The sequence below is a fragment of the Littorina saxatilis genome, linkage group LG16, assembly GCF_037325665.1.
Source record: "Littorina saxatilis isolate snail1 linkage group LG16, US_GU_Lsax_2.0, whole genome shotgun sequence".
In the NCBI taxonomy this organism is placed as follows: Eukaryota; Metazoa; Mollusca; class Gastropoda; order Littorinimorpha; family Littorinidae; genus Littorina; species Littorina saxatilis.
Window position 1 is genome coordinate 31298842 of NC_090260.1, and position 16786 is coordinate 31315627.

The window sequence follows — 16786 nt, forward strand, 5'->3', positions numbered from 1 at the left end:
CATGTGTGGTCTTAAGAGGTTTTTGTGCTCCCATGGGCTCGCCTTCACGCGGCGGGAGTGTTTCCACAGAGCTACCCCACCCCTTTACTTCTCTTCTTTTGTCTTATTTCTGCCTTACCAGTCCTTGCACCTATATTTCCTTCCAAGAAAACTCTCCCTACTATTCCCTGCAGATTTCCAATTCTTTTCTTGTTGTCTTATTTCTATCTGACTGGATCCATCACCTTTATTTCACTTACCAAAAGTCTTCTTTTCCACATCCTTATTTCTCTGCACCCCGCATGTCGTAAGAGGCGACTAACGGATTATGTTTCCCCTTTTACCCTTGTTTAGTGGTTCTTGTATAGAATATAGTCAATGTTTGTAAAGATTTTAGTCAAGCAGTATGTAAGAAATATTTAGTCCTTTGTACTGGAAACTTGCATTCTCCCAGTAAGGTCATATATTGTACTACGTTGCAAGCCCCTGGAGCAATTTTGTGATTAGTGCTTTTGTGAACAAGAAACACTTAACAAGTGGCTCTATCCCATCTACCTCCTTTCCCCTATCCCATCTCCCCCCTTTCCCTCGTCGCGATATAACCTTCGTGGTTGAAAACGACGTTAAACACCAAATAAAGAAAGAAAGAGGTGTTTGTCCTCTCCATACATTAAAAACCTTCCATTTGTGATTTACAAACATCTTCATAACCCTTCGGTTTTCTTTTGTCGTTGTTTAGCCAAGGTGTGCAGAGCCAGAGGCCTCTGTCCTCTCCGGGCTAACATTCTGGTGGATGAACAGGTATGACATCTTTTCTGAAGATAATCATGCTTATAATGATGATGACAATGACGACGACGACGACGATGATGATGATGATTACGACGACGATGATGACGATGACGATGACGACGACGACGACGACGATGATGATGATGATGATGATGATGATGATGATGATGATGATGATGATGATGATGATGAGAACTAGGACAATAATAACGACGACGATGATGATGACGTGTGCGTGCGTGATAGTGTCCGTGTATGCGCACGTACTTGTGCACATGCCTGCGAATGTGTTTGTCAGTCCGTCCTGTATATTCACGGCTGTTGGTTTGTTTGCACAGACTGATGAGAGAGGGGTACAGGTCACCGCTGACAGAGGTCACAGTACATGACCTTCACCCTGACCAAAAAGCCTCCAGCAATGTGCTCCGCTTTCTCCAGAACTGGTCTCGCACACACAGACAGAACAGGTGAACCTTCCGCCTACTTTTTACATTTAGTCAAGTTTTGATTTTTTTTTTACGACGTTACACTATTAAAATGTATCTCCGACCGGCGAAGCTGCCGTTTTGTGTGTGTGTGTGTGTGTGTGTGTGTGTGTGTGTGTGTGTGTGTGTGTGTGTGTGTGTGTGGGTGTGTGTGTGTGTGTGTGTGTGCGTGTGTGTGTGTGTGTGTGTATGTGTGTGTGTGTGTGTGTGTGTGTGTGTGTGTGTGCTAGTGTGTGCGTGTATGTGTGTTTGTGCGTGTATGTGTGTTTGTGCGTGCGTGCGTGCGTGCATGCTGGCCTGGGTGCGTGGTTTTTTTTATCAGCTTTAATCGAAATGTCTTCTCTAATAATGTTAAAACCATCTGTCTCTTTACCTTTTATTCCAGAACAAAATCAACAACCTCAATCAAACGACGACGACGACGAAAACATCGAACCCACATCAAAATGCACACCTACACTCCTTTGAACACTAGCGACAGCAACCACGACACACACCCGCTTTTAGACAACAACACTCTCTTCTCAGACGACGACTCTTCCGACGAGCTGAGCGAGGAAACATCGATGACTATCAGGAAAGAAAACGATAACTCTTCGTTGCACAAAAACGGCAACGCATTGACGAACAGAACTCTTCTGAACGCTAAAACATCGTCCATGAAAAAGACTGATAAAGTCGATGACGGATTCACAAACAGAACTTTGCTGAACGACGAAACGGTGCCGGTGAAAACGGACGATTCAAACGGATGGACGAACAGAACCGTGTTGGGAGAGGAAACATCGTCGATGAAAACGGACGATAAAAACAACGACAGATTAACCAACAGAACTTTGCTGAACGATAAAACGGTGTCGGCGAAAACGGACGATTCAAACGGACGGACGAACAGAACTTTGCTGGACGATGAAACGGTGTCGGCGAAAACGGACGATTCAAACGGACGGACGAACAGAACTGTGCTGCGTGATGAAACATCCTCGATGAAAAGTGACGATGAAAGGGATGGCGGACGAAAGGAAAATAAGAAGGAAAGGGTGAAGAATGCTGAGGTGTCGTTGCTGAAGGTATTGTGGAAGACGTTTGGCGTGGAGGCGGTGGCGATTCAAGTGTGGGAACTCTGTCTCCTGTTTCTGCTGCTGAGCAACCCGCTACTTGTGGGGTGAGTGTGTATTTCCCGTTTTCATTCTCATTACGTATACTCAATACTTTATTGTCCCATCGCTGGGAAAGTTGGGTCGCTTCCTGCCAGTGGAAAGCTAGCAGCAACAGAGTCGCGCCACCTACGTGTATGCGTGTTTAGATGTAATCAGCCACCTGCGCTTATGGCAGAACGACCGAGGTCTTTTACGTGCCACAGTGGTGACACGGGCCATCAACATGGATACTGCACTTAGAATTTAACATTGTAAATCGAGGGTGCACAGCGCGCCCGATCCAGCTAGGGGGGGTTCGAAAAATGTTTTTGTCCGAAGAAGCAAAATGGTGTTATCAGGGCTGGGGTGCGCGAACAGAAAGTGGGTGCCACCCAAACGGGAGAGAACGAACCGCGGGTTCTGATTCGTTGAAATCACTCCACAGCTCAGTTTCAACCAATCCAACACTGCGGGTGGCTCCAGTTTGGGTGCTAACTTTGTCGAGCACCTCGATCAGCCATGGTGCCATCTGAGCTTAAAAATTGCTGCGGAATCATATAACCAAATTCCCAAGTAACAAACAAACATAGTTTGTTTTTATTTTAGCCGGAAGGGCCTGTGTGCACCCCCCCTCCCCTCTCTCTCTGAGCACACTGTATAGCTATTACTGTTCTTCTGTCTGTTATATTTTTCTTTTTTTGTGTGCAGACTGCTGATAGAGTTTATCGAGGACAGCCAAGCCCCGCCGTGGAGGGGGTACCTGCATTGCGCTCTGCTGTTCTTGTCCACTGTGATACGCTCCGTTCTGGACAAACAGGTCTACCACCTCTCGGGCTGTCTGGGTCTGCGTGTCCGTACCTGTGTTACTTCTGCCGTGTATAGAAAGGTAATGATACAGGGTGACCCCCAAAAAAGAGTACCCAAACAAAACGTCATAAATTGAACAAAAATAAAGCAATCTTCATAACATTTATTTACACACACCAGTAGCCTCTGCATGATTTGCACAGAAAATGTTAGCGTTCTAGCTTGTCTTTCAGGAAAGTTATGCTCATTCTACAGAACATGCTCCAAATGGCCTCCGCGCCGATTCAGGCAAACTTGAACTCGCCGCGCAAAGTTATCAATCACCCGCACACACTCCTGTTGCGAGATTCCGCGAATGGTTGTTGTGATGGCTCGCTTGAGTTCTGCGATTGTCTGTGGGTTGTTCCTGTAGACGTTGTCTTTCAGGAACCCCCAAAGATAGAAATCTGGGGGATTTAAATCCGGGGGAGGCCATTTGGAGCATGTTCTGTAGAATGAGCATAACTTTCCTGAAAGACAAGCTAGAACGCTAACATTTTCTGTTGAAATTATGCAGAGGCTACTTGTGTGTGTAAATACATTTTATGAAGATTGCTTTATTTCTGTTCAATTTATGACGTTTTGTTTGGGTACTCTTTTTTTTTGGGTCACCCTGTATTATACGATATTTGGGTTATTACCTGCATTGCGCTCTGCTGTTCTTGTCCACTGTGATACGCTCCGTTCTGGACAAACAGGTCTACCACCTCTCGGGCTGTCTGGCCGGTGTAACACGACATTTTTACTCCACGAAAAATGTACTCCGGAGTAAAAATTTCGTACGAAATTCTTACTCCAAGTAAATTTTTCGTACGAGAAAAGAACTCCCAAAGGCACGAAAAAAATACTCCCTTCACGAAATTTTTACTCCCCATTTTTTTTTTTACTTCCAGTAAAAATCTCGTATGCTAAAATGGGATGCGGGCGAAGGGATAATGCCAATAATGTGATCTCGCGCAAACGAATGTCGCGCTACCCTCCCTCCAACCCTTCCACCACCAAGAGTAACAGGGGACAAGGGAGTAACAACTTCGTACACATGGCATGGAAAGTTAAATTGCTCGTGTTAGGGTGAAGTCATTTATTCGATTTTTATTCGTCAGGGGAGTAACATTTTTGTACGAAATGTTCACTCGTAACTCACCTGTCGTGGGGAGTAATTTTCTCGTGTAATGGGAGAGTACTTTTTTCGTAAAGGGAGTAACATTTTCGTACGAAATGTTTACTCCGGAGTAAAAATCTCGTGGGAGTAATTTTTTCGTGTTACACCGGGTCTGCGTGTCCGTACATGTCTTACTTGTGCTGTGTGTATAAAGGTAATGGTATTATACGACATTTGTAATTTTGAACAAAATATGACATTTTACTTATGTCGAGACAGAGAGTGATCCTCCGAGACCGAGTAGAATCACGGTCACATTCTTAAAATAAGATCCTTAAGGTGGAGGTTAAGTCAACTAATATGTACAAAAGTCACAGTTTTCAATTGCATCGTGCGTCTTTGTTAATGTTTCTTGACCAGTACTCTTCAGGGGCGGATCAGTTCATTTTATGGGGGGGGGGGTTCCAAAAGTATATTGTGAAGATATGGGTGTGAAGGCGCGAAGCGCCGAGCTGACGGCGCGAAGCGCCTAGCTTGCTAGGGTGGTCCGGGGGCATGCCCCCCCGGAAAATTTTGAAAAAAAGGATGCAAAATGGTGCAATCTGGTGCATTCTGAGGATGATCATTACCAGTTTCAGGCAGCAGATTTTGTCACTGATTAATACCCCAAAAATTGAAACTCAACCCAAAGAAACACACACAAATATTTTTATTTTTTGGCTGGGGGGGGGGGGGAGTTCCGGAAACCCCAGAACCCCCCCCCCCCCCCTCGTCCGCCCCTGCTCTTGATTATGGTACCGTTGTGTTCCTAAGATTCTGCAGTTTCTTTTGATATAAGGCTCACTGTGTATAACCAGATCAAACGCGTGATGGTCGCTAATGAATGAAGTAATTAGTTTTTTTCCGATTAAGGTTCATACTGTGACTAATTTGAACATATTTGGAGGGTATCACCGCAACCGTTTGTCTACATCCTTATGTACCCGTGTTGGCATGTTTGGTTTCGATTATCTGCTAGAGGAAGTAGATATCAGCAAAATAATAATCATGGCCGCCATTTGCATTTCATACTTTCCAAAATATCTGCTTTCTCTAGCAGATGCCACATAATCAAAACCAAACATTGTTCTTGTGGTTCCAGGCACGAAGGCTGGACATGTCATCACACCAGGACAGATTCAGCCAATTAATACTGAAGAAGTAGAATCATGGTCACATTGTTGAATGCAGATCCTGAACTCATGAATGAAAGTGTCCTTGGTGGTTCCAGGCACTCAGGCTGGACGTGTCGTCACGCCAAGACAGCACAGCATACAGAAGAAGTAGAATCATAGTCACATTCTTCAAATAAGATCCTGAACTCATGAATGGAATTGTTCTCGATGGTTCTAGGCACTCAGGCTGGACGTGTCGTCACGCCAAGACAGCACAGCATACAGAAGAAGTAGAATCATGGTCACATTTTTCAAATAAGATCCTGAACTCATGAATGGAATTGTTCTTAATGGTTCCAGGCACTCAGGCTGGACGTGTCATCACCCCAGAACAGCTTCATCCCATGAATACAGAAGAAGTAGAATCCAGGGCCGAGATGCACGACAAAGTGACCACCCAAACGGGGGCCACCCGCAGTGTTGGATTGGTTGAAACTGAGATGTGTTGTCATTTCAACGAATCAGAACCCGCGATTTGTTCTCTCCCGTTCGGGGTGGCATCCACTTTCGGTTCGTACATCTCAGCCCTGGTCACATTATTGAATGCAGATCGTGAACTCACGAATGAAAGTGTTCTTGGTGGTTCCAGGCACTCAGGCTGGACGTGTCGTCACGCCAGGACAGTACGGCAGGGGAGATGGTCAACCTGATGAGTGTGGACGCGCAACACCTGGAGGAGATGACCACGTCCTTGTACCTGCTGTGGTCAGGCCCTGTGGAGCTGGTCGTCTGTCTCGTCCTCCTCTACGTCATCCTGGGGCCCTCCCTCTTGGCTGGTCAGCTTGTAGTTAAACATTAGCAGTGGTGGTAGTAGTAGTAGTTGTGGTAGTAGTAGTGGTAGTAGTGGTGGTCGTAGTAGCAGTAGTAGTTGTAATTGCTGTTGTAGTAGTAGTAGTAGTTTTAGTAGTAGCAGTAGTATAGTAGTAGTAATAGTACTGCTACTACTACTGCTACTACTAATACTACTAGATGTCATAGTAGCAGTAAAAGTAGTTGTAGTTACGATTGTGGATGTGGTGGTGGTGGTAGTGGTATTAGTACTAGTAGCAGCGTGAGCAGTAGTACTAGTTCCCGTCGCGATATAACCTTGAATGGTTGAAAACGACGTTAAACACCAAATAAAGAAAGAAAGAAAGAAAGTTCTAGTTCATAAAGTAGTAGTAGTAGTAGTAGTAGTAGTAGTAGTAGTAGTAGTAGTAGTAGTAGTAGTAGTAGTAGTAGTAGTAGTAGTAGTAGTAGTAGCAGCAGCAGCAGTAGCAGCAGCAGAAGTAGTAGTAGTAGCAGTAGTAGTACGTATTACAAACAGCAGCAACAACAGCAGTAGAAGTAAAAGAAACAGCAACAGTGTAGTGGTAGTAGTAGCAGCAACATTAGTAGTTGTAGTACAAACAGCAGCAACAACAACAGTAGTGGTAGTACATATAACAGCAGTCGTCATCGACATCCTAGTAAAAGGAGTGGCCGTAGTGGCAGTGGTAGCTCAGTAATCTAAGATGCGATATATTTTGTCCAGGTCTGGCTATTGTCTTCGTCATGATTCCAGCCAACATCCTCATTCTCAGAGAGCTCAGGAAATGTGGGACGAAGTTCATGGAACTCAAGGACTCCAGACTCAAAATACTCAACGAAGTTCTCAACGGGATCAAGGTTATAGTCACGTGTACACGATTTACAGCTAGTGTGTTTTCAGCGTAGCATTATAAGGCCCGATGTTATTACGAGGCAAGTATAAATCCGATGTGTCGAAGACGAGTCGCGTTAGACTTGTTGGAGTCAAAATAGTGGGCCCTATTCCTAGGCCGAACAGATAATTGCGTTTATATTGCTATTCTGACGTGGTATTGTTCCCATATACAAAACCGTGTTTTTGCCAGCCCCCCCAAATGGTCATTGCTGGCTGGTGCAGACTATGCTTCAGTGAACAAATCACTTGATCATTTACTGATGGGAACCATCCAACATTCAAACACTTACACATAAAAGCTATGGACGGAAAAGACCGACATAACCGGATGCCTCGCATTTGTCAATTTACCTGGTTTCATAATTAGGCTATGTCATGACGGTGCATGCTTCCGTAAGTGATATTTCATTTGTTGTTCTTATGTCTGACGTATGCTGCGGAATGTAGATTGCGCGAAGGTGGATTGCGGAGAGGATGTAGGTGCTGAGAGAACAACGACTTCAGGGGCGGATCCAGTGGTGTTTTTCGGAACATCCCGCCCCCCCCCCCCCCCTAGCCTAAAATAAAATAAAATAGAAGAAATAAATAAATTTGAAAATAAAGCAAAACTGATGCTCAGATTACGACAGATTGCTCCATTTTCCTTGATTTTTATCAACATTTTCCGGGGGGGGGGGGCATGCCCCCGGACCCCCTAAGAGCAGGCCTTTGTCTTCTAAGTGACGGTTTTGGAAAGTAGTTAGGACTGGGTGGCAGAGTGGTAACGCACAGTTTGCGCTCGGAAGCGAGAGGTTGCGAGTTCGACCCTGGGTCAGGGCGTTAGCAATTTTCTCCCCCCTTTCCTAACCTAGGTGGTGGGTTCAAGTGCTAGTCTTTCGGATGAGACGAAAAACCGAGGTCCCTTCGTGTACACTACATTGGGGTGTGCACGTTAAAGATCCCACGATTGACAAAAAGGTCTTTCCTGGCAAAATTGTATAGGCATAGATAAATGTCCACCAAAATACCCGTATGACTTGGAATAATAGGCCGTGAAAAATAGGATATGCGCCGAAATGGCTGCGATCTGCTGGCCGATGTGAATGCGTGATGTATTGTGTAAAAAAATTCCATCTCACACGGCATAAATAAATCCCTGCGCCTGGAATATGTGCGCCGATATAAATTGCATAAAATAAAAATAAAAAATAAAAATAAATCCCTGCGCTTAGAACTGTACCCACAGAATACGCGCGATATAAGCCTCATATTGATATTGAATCTGTTGGTTCAGGTTGCACCAGATTGGTCAAATGTCCTTGTTATGTCTTCTTAAATGTACTTTTTGAAAGGTGTATTAGAAGACGTTTCTTGGCTCAGATCGCACCAGATTGCTCCGTTTTACTTATTTTTATCAACATTTTCCGGGGGGGGGGGGGGGAGGGGAGCATGCCCTCGGACCCCCCTAGGAGGTTTGAATTCTTCGCGCCCTCAACTAAACGCTTCGCGTCGTCGAATTGTCCCAAAAAGAAATTTGGAAACCCCCCCTTAAAAATGATGTGATCCGCCCCTGGACTTGACGGTTCAGATAGGTAGCTCCGTTTCGACATTGCATAAAACGGACGTTATATATGGGATGAAAATTAAGTGTTCTGATTCAAAGCAGTTACTCGAGTGGCCGAAAATGGTTGCCTTTCGAAGAACTGGATTTTACCCGGAATGTATTTCATGTACGGTAAGAATTAGTTTGCTTTAAATTGTAACAGAAGCAGTAGGACGAGATGTCAACGGAAGACGACGACGACGACGACGACGACGACGACGACGGTGATAATGATGATGATGATGATGATGATGATGATGATGATAATGATAATGATGATGATGATGATGATGATGATGATGATGATGATGATGATGATGATGACGATGTCAAGCAGTATGTAAGAAATGTTAAGTCCTTTGTACAGGAAACTTGCATTCTCCCAGTAAGGTAATACATTGTACTACGTTGCAAGCCCCTGGAGCAAATTTTTTATTAGTGCTTTTGTGAACAAGAAACAATTGACAAGTGGCTCTATCCCATCTCCCCCCTTTCCCCGTCGCGATATAACCTTCGTGGTTGAAAACGACGTTAAACACCAAATAAAGAAAGAAAGACGATGACGATGATGACGATGATGACGATGATGATCACGACGATGGCCACGTGACGACGATGACGGTATTGATTATCTTTCTTTTTCCTTGTCGTTCGCTGTTAGATCGTCAGTCCGGACTGCAGGGCGAGCTATTGATGATAATAAGGATGATTCTTGTATTTACCAGATTCTCAAAATGTATGCTTGGGAGCCGTCATTTTTGAACAAAATTGAAAAGGTCCGCGAGGGGGAGCTTCGTGTCTTGTTTCGCAATGCAGTCTGGGATGTCTTCCTTCATTTTTCATGGACAGTGGCTCCATATATTGTAAGTGCACATGGCTCTCTGCAGGGGCAGATTAGGGGGTTGGTTACAGAGGTTCCGGAACCCCCCCTCCCCCCCTCGGCTGTAAAAAAGAAAATTGAAAAAAAAATTTTTGTCTGTGAATGTTGTTCTTGTTTCTGGCTGTAAAGCCGGGGGAATAGGTAATTGTTTAATCAGTATCATCTTTGTACAGTTTTAACTGCCAATCCTATGCGACATGTCTTCCTTCTAACCATACTATATGATGTCGGGAGCAGATATCAGTGAAGATAAATTGCCTTTTTTTAATACTAACTTTAAAAGAAATAATGAGTGGCTGCTGACACCAGTTGATCATGTATAAAATCAAGGATAAGCCACAAATTGTTTATAAAATAACTACAATTCTTCAGCTCCAGACCTCTCAACGGGGCGTTGCCCCTGGATCCCAGGTTGTAACCCCCCCCCCCCCTCGGGCTTAACTGCTCCGCCCCTGCTCTGGGTTAAAATAGATATGTTCGATGGAGAGGTATAGTGGGGTGGGGGGGGGGAGGGGGGATGGAGGGGCGTTTTGTACTTGTTGAGTTTTTGGTGTTACCTTGCTACTGTTGTGTTGTGAACCTGACCTTACCAACTACTTTAGATAGTTTTGAGGCGTGAATTCTCTTATGTTCTGATTCTTTGTTCGTTTGTTTGATTATTAGTTTGGTTGTTGTACTTTAGTCTTTTTTTCTCAAAATGTCATTATTTTGCGAGATTCTTGTTAGTGTAGAACTTGTCGTTAGTCGACATGCGACTCTTTTCTTCTTTTTTTTCTTTCGCTACCTAGCAGTGTCACCTGTCATGTAATGCTGCTTTTGTTGTTGTTGTTGTAAACTAAATTTAAACAAGAAATTCCTCCGAGGTAGGAAAAACACCCCCGTCCTTACCATTCTCACTGCCACCAACTGAGAAGGTTATTTCCCTTTGACCATTAATATGTCCCTCTATAAGTCCTTGTAGAATCTTAATCCACCAATGACTCCCTAACCGTGTGTTTGACTGGTCCCAATTTTTGTAAGGACCGTCTCAGGAATGTATAGAACCTGTTCACCAAGTTTGGTGACGATCGGTCCGTTCATTCTTGAGATCTATATGCGAACACAAACACACAAACAAACAAACACATCGACCGAATCCAATACATACCCCTATACCGGCGGTGTAACAACAAAGCCACTGTTGGTGTTTGAACAAAGTTAAAAAAAAAATTAAAAAAAAAATTCTGTACTCAACAATACAAGGACAGTACATACAATACTACATCAATATTTCGCTTATAGAACCTTAAGTCTTGTAAGGCCCCCCCAAAAAATAGGTCTGTTTACGGTAACCCGACCGACCCTAGTTTTTTCGCGCGACCCTAGACTTTTTTTGGCATTTGGGAAAAAAAAAATAAAAAAAAAAAAAATCTTGTTTTTTTGGCAAAATAACGTAAAAATATGGTTTTTTGGGAAGAAAAAAAAAAAAAATCCCGACCTACCGACCCTATTTTTTTTGTGCCTATGTTACCGTAAACAGACCTTTTTTTTTTTTTTTGCCTAAACGTTTTCCCCAGGAAACGGAGAGGAGGATGTGTATTTTTTTTAAAGTACGTTTTTTTCCTCTTTTTTTACCCACTATTTATCTGTTGGCAAACGTACAGCGAAGCTTGTTTGTTAGTAGTATCTATATTCTACCGTTCCTTGAAATCTGCTTTTCTGTTCATGAACATGGCTGTTCAGATTTCTCTCGCCATCTTTATCACCTACATCTACACCGACCCAGAGCACTACCTTCGTCCTCAAACCGCCTTCGTGACCTTGGCCTTCCTCAATCTCATTCGCTTTGCCATCAACACTGCCCCGCCCCTTTTGAGTGACATGATCAAAGCGTCAGTCTCCATTGGTCGCCTGAACCGATTCCTCAACCAATCAGAAGTTGAGGAGGATAATGTCTGCAGAAACTGCAACCATATGGGTGAGTGTGTGTGGTTTCTTGGAGGAAAGTCGCTTGTTCATTTCAATGCTTGTTATTCTCGCAGGTGCCTGGAGAGTGGTTCCGAATAACTCTCGCTTACTCCATTACACATGTCGTAAGCATTTAGAGCGCTTGATTCCCTTTGTTTATCAGATGTTGTTTCCAGCGTTGGTTTTCTTTATTTTGTTTCGTTTTTTCCCAGTCAACTTACACGCCATTATAAAATTTGCTACTACAGCTATTACAGGTTCAATAAAAAACAAGAAGATACAGACGTACGCCTTCTGCTGGGAAGACTATTTATATTTGTGACCCTCCACCACGGTATGAGTCGCATGTCACCTTTGCATGATTTTCATATTTTTACATGTTCCTAAAGAGTTTTTTTATGCTCTATCCAGTGGTGAAAACCGTTTTAGAAAAGAGCGAAAACTGTTTGAGTTATAAGCCTGGGACAAAGGTGACCCTCACACTGTTACCAGACACTCCCCGGACTTACATTAAGCCCAGCGCAGAACCGCGCGAGGTGACATGCGACTCATTTCGTGGTGGAGGGTCATATTTGTTTAAAGTAAAACTATGTCTCATGAGCCTCTGCCCCTGTCCCACTTTGTAGCTCTGTCTCTCTGTCTCTGTCTCTCTCTCTCTGTCTCTCTGTCTCTCTCTGTCTCTCTCTCTGTCTCTGTCTCTCTCTCTCTATGTGTGTCTCTCTCTCTCTCTCTCTCTCTCTCTCTCTCTTTCTAGCTACCTACTCCTCTCCTCCCCCCCCCCTACTTAAAGCGCCACCCCACCCCTACCTCATCACCCCCCCCTTCCCACTTTAGTCGGCGAAGTACCTTTTCTTCCCAATACAACATCAAGCTCCCGCAACATTCTCACCTTGACTTCAGAAAACGAAGCTCAAGGGCATGTGCTGTCCATTTACAATGGAACGTTCAGCTGGAACCTTGACCTTGGCGCGTGCCTCCATGACGTCAGTGTCCACGTGACCCGCGGTTCCCTGGTGGCGGTGGTGGGGTCAGTGGGTGCAGGAAAGTCGTCTCTGCTGGCAGCGTTGCTGGGGGAGATGTTCAAAATGCGAGGAAGGGTGTGTGTCAAGGTGAGAAAATCCAAAATACAGTGAAACCCCCGATTTACGAACTTCACAAATAATCTGAGAATATGGGGTCTTTAAAGGTGGTCGTCTACATTTTTTTTTCTCAATAATCTTATGGTTAGATTTCGCTAAAAAGTTATGTCAGATGATGAATGAACCATGGGGAAAAAAGTTATAGAAAAAGAAATATATGTAAAAAAAGATTTTATTTTTGGGTAGCGTGACTCACGCTTCCAATATTTTGTTTTCTGTTTGCTGAGAACATGTGCTTTGCCTAAAAATACTGACCAATCAAATTCATGTCACTATGCTTATAGCCACGCCCAAACAAAGTGCAGCAACAGTTTGACACTGGAGCGCTGTCCAGTATGAGGGTCACCTTAGTCACAGGCTTATAACTCAAACAGTTTTCGCTCTTTTCTAAAACGGTTTTCACACCTAGATAGAGCATTAAAAACTCTTTAGAAAAATGTAAAAATATGAAAATCATGCAAAGGTGACATGCGACTCATTCCGTGGTGGAGGGTCACAATTATGCAACACTGATGCAGGGTTCCATAGCCTACGTGCCACAGCAGGCGTGGATCCAACACGACACTGTCCAGGGCAACATTCTGTTCGGGAAAACCATGCAGCGGTCCCTCTACGACCGTTGTCTGGACGCATGCGCACTCCGACCGGATCTAGACATCTTGCCGGGAGCGGATCTTACTGAGATTGGAGAACAGGTATTTTGTTCCACTGATTTCATTTTACTAGCCAACTCACAGAGAGACTAGTACTAGACGTTTTATCTGAATTTCACTTTAAAAACGTCACAGGGTATTAAACTGAGCGGCGGAGAGAAGCAGCCCTGAATTAAGTAGGTACAGTGTACAGTGACGTCATATATGAATGTGACTTTGATGACGCCATAGGGTATCAACCTGAGCGTCGGAGAGAAGCAGCCCTGATGTAAGTAGGCACAGTGTACAGTGACGTCATATATGAATGTGACTTTGATGACGCCACAGGGTATCAACCTGAGCGGCGGACAGAAGCAGCGCGTGAGTTTAGCACGTGCAGTGTACAGCAACACAGATGTCTACCTGCTGGATGACCCCCTGAGCGCTGTGGACGTGCACGTGGGCAGACATATCTTTCAGCAGGTTGTTGGACACTCTGGTCTTCTTGCCAACAAGGTATACTTTTCCTGCATGAGAGCGAGAGAGAGAGAGAGAGAGAGAGAGAGAGAGAGAGAGAGGGGGGGGGGGGGGGGAGAGAGAGAGGGAGAGAGAGAGGGAGAGAGAGAGAGAGAGAGAGATAGGGAGAGACAGAGAGAGAGGGAGAGACAGAGAATGAGAGAGTGTGTGTGTGTGTGTTGGTGTGTGTGGGGGGTGCCTGTGTGTGTGTGTGTGTGTGTGTGTGTGTGTGTGTGTGTGTGTGTGTCCGTGCGCTTGGGTGTGTGTCTGTGCGTCCGTGCGCTTGGGTGTGTGTCTGTGCGTGTGTGTTAGTATGTGTCTGTGTGTAAGTGCAGACATACCTTTTTGCAGGTTACGGGAAACTCAAGCATACTTGTCAACAACGTTGCCATTTTATGCATTAGTGTGTGTGTGTGTGTGTGTGTGTGTGTGTGTGTGTGTGTGTGTGTGTGTGTGTGTGTGTGTGTGTGTGTGTGTGAGAGAGAGAGAGAAAGACAGAGAGAGAGAGAGAGAGAGAGAGAGAGAGAGAGAGAGAGAGAGAGAGAGAGGGCCAGACAGACAGACAGATTGCGAAATTGAAGCCTGGTCAGTTCATTTTCCCGTTACTTATTTTCAATCTACGTAAGTGTTCTTTTTATTATCCTCCACATAGACTCGACTACTCGTGACTCACGGAGTGCAGTGGCTGCCCAGCTGTGACGTCATTGTAATGATGTCAGAGGGACGCGTGACGGAGGTGGGGTCTTACAAAGACCTGTTACGTCAAAACGGACCATTCGCTGACTACCTGAGAAAGTGTCTAACCCAGACGGAGCCACAAGAGGCACAAACTGACCAGGGAGGTATGTAGTCACTGTTGCTGTTGTCGTCGTCGTTATCGTCGTCGTCGTCGTCGTCGTCATTATTAAGGAGTGTTATTGAGAATGCGAAGAGGATGAACGGGAAAGTAAGGCAAATTTAGTTGAATTAAAAAGTAATTTAATGGAAATGTAACCTGGAATCCAAAAGAAAACAAAATTAAAATTTCATAAGACCAATGAAGAAGGATATGCTCACCGCCCAAAAAGAAAGGAAAAAAAAAGAAGACGAAAGAGGCAAAAAAGATGGGTTGAAGCAGCCTTGCATGCAACTGAGGTCAAAAAAAGAAAAGAAAAAAAAAAGGCAACTTTAGTGGAGGTTTGTATTCTCTTCTGTCGACACTGTTTGCGTTTGTGTGGAGAACGAAGGGTGAATACATGTGTTCGCATATATTACAAAACTTTTGCCTTTCAAGTCTCTTCCCTTGACTAAGAACACGGCACATTTATTTGAGAAAACAAAACTAATGGCAATGATTTTTTTCGGATTTCGATTTGTTCTTTTTCTTTTTAACGATTCTCCGGCAATCAACCCAACCCTAAAAATTAATGTTTCATTGGACTTTTTTTTCTCAGTCGAACAAATAAAGCATCAGATGCTGCAACGATTGAACTCGGGTTCTGGAGACGATACCTCCGTCGTCTCCGAGTCTACCACAGCAACGGCTTCCATAACCATCAACGACCTCGCAACACCCATTCAGGAGAAGTTCCTGGATACAGCATTATCAAGTCAAAATGGCACAGGAAGAGTTTGCCTGGAAGACGCCGAACAGGAAGAGCAAGAAAGACTCAGAAAGGAGGAAATTGCGAAGAACATTGAGGAAAAGAAACACATGCTTGTTCAGGAAGAGGACATAGAAGAGCAAGAGGTAAGATTTGTTTGTTTGTTTGTTTGCTTGCTCGCTTAACGCCCAGCCGACCACGAAGGGCCATATCAGGGCGGTGCTGCTTTGACATATAACGTGCGCCACACACAAGACAGAAGTCGCAGCACAGGCTTCATGTCTCACCCAGTCACATTATTCTTACACCGGACCAACCAGTCCTAGCACTAACCCCATAATGCCAGACGCCAGGCGGAGCAGCCACTAGATTGCCAATTTTCAAGTCTTAGGTATGACCCGGCCGGGGTTCGAACCCACGACCTCCCGATCACGGGGCGGACGCCTTAAAAGAGGTAAGATACAAAAGTTTGAAATATAACATAATTATAAACAATTTTGCTTGAGGCATGTTCTCTTCAATGTTTGTTGGTTTAAACAAAATTGTATTCATAATTCATCACATGAAACAATTGAAAATATACAAATAGGACACGCACTCAAGCAAATGCTTATTTTACGTGACCAACAAATAAATGTGTGTTAATGACATACCATACCGATACATGCACAGCCAGCTGGCGGTGTCCTTACACGTTTTTTTCTACTGATGATATAGGCGGTCCTGAATTCAGCCCGAAGTCGACTTCGCGTAGACTTCACGAAATCTTTTTACCGAAAACTCAGTGCTAAAGCTTCTTGCGGTAAGTTTTGCGAAGCCATACTTCGCGTAGTCGACTTCGCCTAGTTAAGGACAGGCTTCAGACGAGATGCGAACAGACAGACGAAGCAGCTGACTTAAAGCAAGCTTTTCGGGCCTACGCCGGCTAAATCAGGCAAGAACCTCCAAAGCATTCTCTCACATTGTCATTTTCCAAGGTCAAATGGGACGTCTACAAAGGTTTTCTCAAGGCAGTGGGTTGGACCTACTCCTTTCTTATCGTCGCCATCTTTGCCCTGTACCACGTGGCCTACGTCACTTCCGACATCTTTCTTAGCCAATGGACGGACGACACGCGGCTAAACAACCTCACTCTCCTTCCGCCCAACAGCACGGAGAGACTGAGTCTCAACGACTACTACCTCGCTTTGTACGGCGGCTTTGGCGCTCTGCAAGGTAAGACATGGGTTCTGGCTTAAACTAACTGTAGTATGGTTGACATCCCCC

At 44.5% G+C, this 16786-nt stretch overlaps 1 protein-coding gene across 1 annotated transcript in view; it reads left to right on the top strand.

Moving 5' to 3' along the window:
* The first annotated feature begins 2741 nt into the window (after positions 1-2741).
* The window catches only part of LOC138949958 (multidrug resistance-associated protein 1-like), a 15991-nt gene continuing 1946 nt past the window's right edge, over positions 2742-16786 (top strand). The window contains exons 1-14 of the mRNA XM_070321741.1: positions 2742-2761; positions 3104-3281; positions 5614-5665; positions 5858-5976; positions 6147-6333; positions 7071-7204; positions 9549-9686; positions 11426-11660; positions 12551-12759; positions 13308-13484; positions 13770-13937; positions 14590-14779; positions 15371-15666; positions 16498-16735. Coding sequence (XP_070177842.1) covers positions 2742-2761; positions 3104-3281; positions 5614-5665; positions 5858-5976; positions 6147-6333; positions 7071-7204; positions 9549-9686; positions 11426-11660; positions 12551-12759; positions 13308-13484; positions 13770-13937; positions 14590-14779; positions 15371-15666; positions 16498-16735 — 2341 coding nt within the window. The remainder of the gene's footprint in view (positions 2762-3103; positions 3282-5613; positions 5666-5857; positions 5977-6146; positions 6334-7070; positions 7205-9548; positions 9687-11425; positions 11661-12550; positions 12760-13307; positions 13485-13769; positions 13938-14589; positions 14780-15370; positions 15667-16497; positions 16736-16786) is intronic.